The following is a 9,971-nucleotide window of genomic DNA, read 5'->3' as shown; positions in this document are numbered from 1 at the left end:
CCAACCAACTGAGCCACCCAGGCGTCCCGTGTTCTTTATTTCTGTCATTTAGAAGTTACCCAAGAAATTTTACCATACTTATTTAGAAACTTTACAAAGTATAAATTCAATATCTGTATCTTACCTTTTACCATATGTATTTATCAATTAACAAATTCCAAATTTAGGGGCACCTGAGTGGCTCATTCAGTTAAGCAACAGCCTTCAACTCTGGTCATGATCTCCGGGTCCTGGGATCAAGCCTCAGACTGGGCTCCCTGCTTAGCAGGGAGCCTGCTTCTCCATCTGCCTCTGCCACTATCCCCAGCTTGTGCTCTCCTGCTGTCTCTCTGTCAAATAAATAAAATCTTTTTTAAAAATTCCAAATTTACTGGGCGCCTGGGTGGCTCAGTGGGTTAAGCCACTGCCTTCGGCTCAGGTCATGATCTCAGGGTCCTGGGATCGAGTCCCACGTCGGGCTCTCTGCTCAGCGGGGAGCCTGCTTCCTCCTCTCTCTCTCTCTGCCTGCCTCTCTGCCTACTTGTGGTCTCTCTGTCAAATAAATAAATAAAATCTTAAAAAAAAATTCCAAATTTACTATCCATATCTCACTTTTTAAGCTTCCTTCTGTTTTTCTCCTCTTCCACCTTTTCCTTACTCTTTGATGCTTCTTTCTCCTTGATTCCCTTCTTCTTCCCTTGGATGTTTCACTTTCTGGATGACCCAACAATGATATAAAAAATATGTTTGTCACCATTTAGACAGGTTCTATTTATGTTGTATCAGTGGACCCTGCAGAGTAATCAATCACATAGTGGATATTTTCTGTCATTGTCTTGACAGTAGATACTAAGAGTAGAACTTCTGGATCATTTTCAGATTTAAAAATTATGCCAGTTTTCTACCATTGTGATTATACTTACTAGCTGACACTCTTCTCAAAAGCATATGAAAGTGTTCATTTTCTCAAAAATTTGCTAAAGTATAATATCAAATGTGTTAATTTTTGTTAAAATTTAATTAGTGAAAACAACGTATTATTACTTGAGGATGAACATCTTTTTTCATATATACTGGATTCTGGTTATTACTCTTCTATGAATTGCCAGTTTGAATCCTTTGCTCATTTTATAGGAGTGGAATGCCCAAGATCAAGTCAAATTGGACAATAGCTTTGGTGGGTGGGAATTCTTTTTTTTTTTTTTAAGATTTTATTTATTTATTTGACAGAGAGAGATCACAAGTAGGCAGAGAGACAGGTAGAGAGAGAAGAGGGAGGAAGCAGGCTCCCTGCTGAGCAGAGAGCCCGATGCAGGGCTCGATCTCAGGACCCTGAGATCATGACCTGAGCCCAAGGCAGAGGCTTTAACCCACTGAGACACCCAGGTGCCCCGGTGGGTGGGAATTCTTTGAGAGAGGGAGGGGTTCAAGCTTCAGAGGGTTGTTGGATGTTGGATTAGGTAACTTATAATGTCTCTGCCAATTTTAGGAGTCCATGATTAACAGTGGACTGAAATGCCCAGAAACCTAGAGCTGAAGAAAATCTGGTGTAAGAGGGATTTGTGTGCATTCTACCTAATCAGTTAATGAATCACTTCTCAGTTCTGTTTTGTAGAGGAGCCGCTTATTAAATTTGGGAGGGACATGAAAAGGCATTGCCAGGGCAGGACTAATGATACTGTTAGGAGGAGGAGGGTAGGACTTTAGGAGAAGTGGACTTTAGGAGAACAACTGCTGGGAAATTGGGCTGTTGGGCTTGGCGCACTGCCTCACCATCCCAGCTCAAGAACCCATGAGGAAAAGGTGACCTGCCTAAGGGTAAGTGGGGATAAGGCAACTAGCTTTGGGTTGATTTCCCATACAGCTCCTGTGATGACTGCTATTGGAATCTGGGCATAGACGACAGACTTAAACACAAAGATAGTCCAAAGGATGTGTCAAGGCTGAGACTAATGCACAATATACAGAAAGATATTTAAGGGACTTGAGCCGAGTCTTCATTCTATCAAAGGTTAAAGAAAACTCTCTTTTCAGCATTAAACAGTGTCTATTTAGGTAGAAGGGAAGATACGTTGCAAGTTTGTATGTGTTAGTATTAATAATTTAAATGGTACGTAACTGGAGGTTAGAACCCATCAAGGAGGTTCACTTTAATAGGGACTATAGCTTTAGGAAAGTTTTTCTCCAGGTAGTAGAATAGGGCAGAAGGTTGGGTGGGTGGAGGGAGGAGATTCCTTTGGTATATACTAGACTGACTGCTGTGAGGGATTTTCGTAGAGAATGGCAGAAATCAAGAGGAAGCAGAGAGAGCGAGGAATACCTGAGCCGTTGTAATTATAGAAATTCGGAGGAAGGCAGGACAGGAGCGGCGACCCAGCGCAGGGCGTGGCGGGTCCAGTGGGTCTCCAGTAAGGGAAGGTGGGCGAGAAGAGGGCTGGACCTCGGGAGCGTAGCCACCCACTCTCTGCCGCCTCTTTCTCTAGAAAAGGAGCGTGGTTCGGGCTACGGGGCTGACCACCGCACCACCCGCGAGGCCGCAGCAGAGTCCGAAGCGCCACCTTCGGCGAGCCAGAGCCTCCCAGCCCCCAAGGGCGGTGGGACCGACACACTTTAGCAGGGCGAGCTCTAGGCGCTCTAGGCGTCCACCGTGGACCGCGCCGAGCGCGGCTTCCCGCCTTTCGCCTGCCTCCGGGGGTGGGTCCGGCTGGGCAGGGGATGGGCGCCGGGAGGTCTGGGAGTCGTCTGGTGCCCGCGCTGAGATCTCTTGTTCCTCCCAGGTAGGAGCGGCCGGAGACGTGCAGGGAGCTGACCGCACGCGGAACACCGCGCTGGACGCGCGCCTCCGCGCGGAGGAGAGGTACTCCATTCGCGCTCGGGTTTCCTCTCCCGAGTCCAGATGACCCACCCCGAGGCTGGAGTGTAATCTGAAATTCTTGTAGAAGAAAATTCTCAGGCCCCACCCAGTCCTTTTCTTTTTAAAGTCGTATCATAAATTGGCACTCTCCGCTTATTTGGGGGGAATCTGCAGTTTTCGACAATGTGAAGCGATCCGAATAACCTAAGTTTAAATTTGTTTCTTTTGTCCCTTTATCCTAACTTATTTTAAGGGGGGTGTCAGACAGCAGTATATCAGTAAGGAGGTGGTGATGAATCTTCTCCATCTGCAACACCCCCAATTCCACACCCCCCCACCCCCGCTGCCCTGGCTGTCAAGGTTGTGTCAGGGACATTTCCAATGTCAGCCTGGGATAGTAGCCCTGCGGGAATTCAAAGCCAGTTTAGTCCTTGATGTCCTCTTATGTAGTTAGTTTACTGAGTGATCAGTTGGCAGGGAAACTTGTGCAAAGAAACATTAGAAAATGCCAAGATTTTGCCGAATGGTACTGGCCCTGCATATATCATAATAGCTTATATTACCTTTATTGTCTTTGTGCTCCTTCAGTTATATATTTTAATTTTCTCCAAACAGATCCTTAACAACCTGAGAGAAGCCAGGGAGCTACCAGGCATCAGTCCATAACAAATATTTTTCCATGAATAAATGTAAGAAGGATCAGTTACTTTGAAACTTGGCGCTTGGGCATCCAGCACCATTTGGGTTAATAGATTGGTAACATCTAAATTAAAAAAATAAGTAAATGCCATTTTCTCATGGCTACACATAGAATGGACTGTATTCTGATTCCCTTAGTTGGAATGTGTTGTGGTAGAAGTCTTGGATAGGGAGACCGAGACCTGAGCACTTGCTGAACCATATCAGGAGTATTTTTCTAATTTGTAAAGGGAGAAGTTTGGAGCACATGCTTTTAAAGATTTTTCAGCTCTAAAAGTCTGTGATGAAATGAATCCATCACATCTTCATAAACATGTTTTGGGTTTCATTGACTCCTGAAGACTTTATCAGAAGGTTGGTTAAACAAATCGTAACTGAATTTTTTCAAAGGAAGTTCTGAGAGTCAACAACTTAGAAGAAAACCACCAAATACATAGTAAGCAAATTTGGCTTGATCAAAACCAAACACATATATATTTACAAATTTTTAGGTTTAAACAGATCATTAGGTAATTGAATCATTTTCTTTTTCTTTCTTTCTTTTTTTTTTTTAAAGATTTCATTTATTTGTCAGAGAGACAAAGAGAGAGAGAGAGTGCAAGCAGGGGGAGCGGTAGGCAGAGAGAGAAGCAGGCTTACCACTGAGCAGGGAGCCCAATGCAGGTCTCAGTCCCAGGACCCTGGGATCATGCCCTGAGCTGAAGGCAGATGCTTAACTGACTGAGCCACTTGGTGTCCAAATAATTTTCTTTTTAACTTAAAAATACTTTCCCTGTTTTTTTTTTTTCAAGAAACAAAGATAAACATTGGAGAGGGAAAGGAAAAATAAAACAAGATAAAAACAGAGCAGGAGGCAAACCATAAGAAACTTTTTTTTTTTTAAAGATTTTATTTATTTATTTGACAGATCACAAGTAGGCAGAGAGGCAGGCAGAAAGAGAGAGAGAGAGAGAGAGAGAGAGGAGGAAGCAGGCTCCCCGTTGAGCAGAGAGCCCAACTCGGGGCTGGATCCCAGGCCCCTGGGATCATGACCTGAGCCGAAGGCAGAGGCTTTAACCCACTGAGCTACCCAGGCGCCCCACCATAAGAAACTCTTAAACACAGAGATCAAACTGAGGGTTGCTAGTGAGGAGGTGGGTAGGAAGATGGGCTAAATGGGATAGGGGCATTAAGAAGGGCACTTGTTGGGATGAGCACTGGGCACTGTATGTGGGTGATGAATCACTGGATTCTGCTCCTGAAACTGGTGCCACCTTGTATGTTAACTAACTTGAATTTAAATAAAAAAATTAAAACTTAAAAAAATTTATTACTTTTTTTCCCTGTATAGACAATGGGTTTTGCCACAAGAAGATGGTTCTACCTACCACTGGGCTGCATGATGTTGATCAATCTGATGAATGCTGATTTTGAATTTCAAAAGGGGGTGCTTGCCAGCATCAGCCCAGGCATCATGAAAGATATTGATTTCCAGTGCTGGAATGCTTGCTCTTTGACGTTGATAGATCTCAAGGAACTCAAGATACAGCACAATGTGGATGCTTTCTGGAATTTCATGTTGTTCTTGCAAAAATCCCAACGGCCTAGACATTATAATGTCTTCTTAAGCATAGCTCAGGATTTCTGGGACATGTATGTAGACTGCTTGCTTTCACGATCTCATGGAATGGGCAGAAGACAGGTGATGCCTCCCAAGTATAATTTTCCACAGAAGGTAACAGGAGGTAATTTAAATGTGTATTTAAGAGAACAACAGGTTTAGTATTTTAAAAAATTAAGTATTTAATCCTTATTTGCCAACAAGCTAACAAATTTGCCCAATTTTTTCTAACAAGATTGACTTTGATTTTCATTTTTACTGATTATGTATTATTAGAAACTGCAGGAGCTCTGATATGCAGATATCTAAATGATCTTGAGATATAATGCATTTGGTAGATCATTAAAATTATTACCTTATTTTCTCCATGGATAGTTAGTTCATAAGAAAACTATTTAATACCACAATCATTCCCATTACATTTATTGAAGAAATTTTAAACATAGGACATATAGTTAGGTTTTTAAATTTTTTTCAATAGGATTTTTTAAAAGGATAACATCTTAAGAGTCACATTAGAGTGACAATAATTTCTCCTCTCTAATATTATAGGACTGGATTTTACAAAACACGAGTTTTACGTATAAGAGAGAGAACGTGGAAAAGACCTCAAGCAAGGTGACATCAACCTGAACATTTAATCTGTCAGTATTTCTGAGGTCAAATATTTCCTGCAGTATTTATGAAAATTGTTATTTCTAATTCTTTAATATTTATGAAAGTTGTATTTGTGTTGATGTGTAAGTGCTTTATGGCTTTTGAATTAGCATTTTTGTCTTTTCAAGTAATTTGTCAATTTTTTGTCAATAATTTTTTATTTGGAAGGCATCTTTGTAAAGCATTTTTAAAGAAAACATTTAAAATGCAAATGCAATATATTTTTCAATACAGTAGTCAATGGAGTAATGCTGTAACTAATTTTATAAGATATCTTATACATAATGTTGACTTTAAAACTGTGCCAAAATTAATGCCAGTATTGTCCTAAAAGGTAATATTTAATTTTGATGTAGTGTACCAAGTAGCTTCTGAAATGTGCATTTTATCACCAAGCCATCCCTTATATTAAAGTGTTTTTCTATGCATTAAGGACTTTTTTTATGTTCTCACTCTTACTGTTTTCAGTTTTTAAAAAAGAATAACAAACAGAAAGGTAAAAAGAAACTGTTTTAGTACAGTCTGATAGAAATTTCATCTTTAGTTATTTGCTCAGTTTTCTTCTTTTTAAAATATATTTCCTATTTCCATCTCACATCTTATTCCAAAAAGGATATTAAGCTTTAAAAATATATACCAAACAGTAGGATAATATCAAGTAAACGAGGAAATTGAGATGATGGTAAATGAAGACAGGAAACTAATAATATGTAGTTGTAGTTTAGATTAATACTTTTTTTTAAAAAGATTTTATTTATTTATTTGTCAGAGAGAGAAAGCGCACAAGCAGGCAGAGTGGCAGGCAGAGGCAGAGAGAGAAGCAGGCTCCCCACTGAGCAAGGAGCTGGATGTAGGACTCCATCCCAGGACCCTGGGGTCATGACCTGAGCCAAAGGCAGTGGCTTAACCAACTGACCCACCTGGGTGTCCCCAGATTAATACTTTCAAATACACGTTGTAAAAGCCTATACCTTTGATAAAAGGGTGGCTGTAAATTAGTCTGGGTTTCCTACTTCTCAGGGTGAAGGAGGACTCATGAGCAGTTGCAAGATTCATACTGTTTATAAGAAAAACCAAACAACATGTTTAGGAGAAGCCCAGCTTTTGCTAGGACTAAGAACCAATAAAAATCATAGGTCTTCATGATGGCTACCATGGTATACAGCACTGTTTTTTCAAGTTCCTGGCAATGTCAGATTCCCTTCAATACAAGCTGACGCTTACACATCCAAACTCAATTACGTATAAATAATTTTAAGAGCCCCCCAAATAATACGCAACAAATGTGCAACTGTCTAATGGTTTGACCAGAGTAAACTTTAAACGTTAAAGGGTGAGGTGGGGCTGACATTGAGTTATGGACCACTTTGAAGTTCTGATGAAACGATAGACACTTTAGTAGAAGTTGCATGTACACAGTGTCCATCATTTGTGGATGATTTTGGGGGAACAGTTCATGGACCTCAGGTTAAGAATCTCCAGTGTATTTTATTAATTTTAATTTTTTGTGTCCATTTTTAAAGAATCTCCAATATTAAAAAATAAATGAATTGCATAGCTTTCTAGTATCATTTTACAAATATTTCATATAACTTAGGGTTTTTTTTAAAGATTTTATTTATTTATTTATTTATTTGACAGAGATCACAAGTAGGCAGACAGGCAGGCAGAGAGGTGGGGGGGGGGAACAGGCTCCCCGCTGAGCAGGGAGCCTGTTATGGGGCTCAATCCCAGGATCCTGAGATCATGACCTGAGCTGAAGGCAGAGGCTTAACCCACTGAGCCACCCAGGTGCCCCATATAACTAAGTTTTATATAGTAACTGGTTGCAGATAATAGGAGGTTGTAAGTCTAATGAATTTCCACATTGAAAATACTTTATCTTGCCAGTTAAGAACAGATCCTTAAACAGTTCATAAAATCAAGTGGTTGGAGGATCGGTCTTATGTTCTCTTATTCAAATGACCAGAAAGAGACACAAGAAGTTGCCTAATTCCTTTCCTACAGGTGGAGGCACAGGGTCATGATTTTCCCTAGAGAATCTCTCTCTTTTATGTGTGGGCAAATGTTCAATGCTCAAAAGTTCAATGGCATAAAGCAAAACCGGATCATTTTAGCCTAAGAATTGGTTCAATCACATGTCCTCACCATAGTTGTCATAAAAAATTTCTACTGCATCAAGGATGAACTTTTTTTTTTTTTAAAGATTTTATTTATTTATTTGACAGAGAGAGATTACAAGTAGGCAGAGAGGCAGGCAGAGAGAGAGGAGGAAGCAGGCTCCCTGCTGAGCAGAGAGCCCGATGTGGGACTCGATCCCAGGACCCTGAGATCATGACCTGAGCCGAAGGCAGCGGCTCAACCCACTGAGCCACCCAGGCGCCCCAAGGATGAACTTTTTAGTGTTAATCAATTAAACTTAATCGTTAGCCTTCCAAAATAGGTTAATTGCAAATGGGTTTCTAGTTTTCCTAATTGAAATATATAGGCTACATTGGATTATTAAACATAAGGACATATGCCAAGATGGGCATTCTGGTTTTAGAATAGTTCATCTTAAGCTTTTTTGCTGGTACTTAGATATCAAATTCTGTTAAAAATCCCTTCCCCACACTGCAATTTTTGGCACAAATCATGTTTGTATATAGAAAAAAATATTTTTTCATCATTCATTCATTCAACAAAAATTCATTGAGCTTAGAGGTACACTGCTAAATAATCCTTGACTCACAGAGCTGCCATTGCAGTGGGACAAAGGTACAGTAGGAAATAATATTTCAGAAGTAGTTTTATGATATTAAAATATAAGGTTAAAAAGAGAAATGGTGGGGCACCTGGGTGGATCAGTGGGTTAAGCCTCTGCCTTCAGCTCAGGTCATGATCAGGGTCCTGGGATTGAGCCCCAAGTCGGGCTCCCTGCTTCCCTCTCTCTCTCTGTCTGCCTCTCTGCCTACTTGTGATCTCTCTGTCAAATAAATAAATAAAATCTTAAAAAGAGAGAGAGAAATGGTAGTCAAAATGTGGTTGAGTGGGGAACAGTGTGTATTTCTCTTCTGCCCTATTCAAAAATCATCTGACTAGATGAGTCAAAAAATCACTTTTAAACTTTAAATAAAATTTTTATTTTAGAATAGTTTTAAGTTTGCTTAAATTTCCAAGGATGGTGCAGAAAGATCTTGTATACTCACCTATTTTTTTTCCTATTGTTAACATCTTACATTAGTAGGGTATGTTTGCCATAACTGATAATCTTATAGTGATAACTTATTAACCAAACTTCGTGTTTTATTTGGATTTCACCAATTTTTCCCTGTTGTCCTTCTTCTGTTCCAGGATCCTGTCTAGGACACCACTTTATATTGAGTTATCTTGTCTCCTTATGCTCTAAGATGTTTTCAATGACCTTGAGAATTTTGATCACTGGTCAGGTATGTTATAGAATATCCAATTTGGGTTTGCCTGATTGTATTTCTCAGGGTTAGACTGACTTTATAGACTTTTTGCATGAATACCACAGAAGTAAAGTACTATTCTCAATACTTCAGGATCAAGGGTACACACCATCAACATGAGGTATCACGTATGAAGTTTAACCTTGGCTAAGTAGTATATACCAGGTTTCTCCACTGTAATGTTTTCTCTTCTCTTCCTATACTGTATGCTTTGGAAGCAAGTCACTAAGCATAACCCACACTTAAGGGAATGGGAAGTTATGTCCCAACTACTGAAGGAAGGAATACCTACATAAATTATTTGGAATTCTTTGGAGATTTGTCTATCCTCACTCCCTCCTCATCTCTGTTTCCTTCAGACCTCTTCTGTCATTATTTACTTAAGTCGTTAGAGACTTACAAACTTTTATTTATGCTTTGGGTTATTTTGTTGCTGAAATTGTTCCGGATTTGGTCATTGGGAACTCTATAGGATGCTCTAGACACACCTTGTGTATTTCCACCCGTCCCTGGAACCAACCATTTCTTCAAGGAGTCCTGGTTTCTTTTATTGGAGAATATTATTAGAAACCAAGATCTGAGCAGTAGGTATTTCTGTAGAATTTTGACCTGATAGTACCAGACCAGATGCCCAAAAAGCATCCTTGACTGGAAATCTAATACAAGCAATTATGAAACGTACATGCTAATTAAACTAACATAAGCACAGGCTGTGTCGGCAGAGTGTGTG

The 9,971-nt window shown here is 40.1% G+C and overlaps 1 protein-coding gene across 1 annotated transcript; it reads left to right on the top strand.

The window, feature by feature from the left end:
• The first annotated feature begins 1,655 nt into the window (after window positions 1–1,655).
• FAM237B (family with sequence similarity 237 member B) lies at window positions 1,656–5,406 on the top strand. The gene is made up of 3 exons (XM_044244523.1): window positions 1,656–1,797; window positions 2,761–2,836; window positions 4,863–5,406. Exon 3 carries the CDS (start codon window positions 4,866–4,868, stop codon window positions 5,292–5,294), a length of 429 nt encoding a protein of 142 aa, XP_044100458.1. The 5' UTR covers window positions 1,656–1,797; window positions 2,761–2,836; window positions 4,863–4,865; the 3' UTR covers window positions 5,295–5,406.
• Window positions 5,407–9,971: the final 4,565 nt, after the last annotated feature.

Source organism: Neovison vison, chromosome 4 (genome assembly GCF_020171115.1).
Source record: "Neovison vison isolate M4711 chromosome 4, ASM_NN_V1, whole genome shotgun sequence".
Taxonomy (NCBI): domain Eukaryota; kingdom Metazoa; phylum Chordata; class Mammalia; order Carnivora; family Mustelidae; genus Neogale; species Neogale vison.
The sequence above is the reverse complement of the archived record's forward strand: the minus strand, read 5'-3'. Positions and strand labels throughout refer to the sequence as shown.

What these genes read in the sequence shown, in the direction of transcription:
- FAM237B (XM_044244523.1), top strand. Translation starts at nt 4,866, where the DNA reads ATGGGTTTTGCCACAAGAAGATGGTTCTACCTACCACTGGGCTGCATG.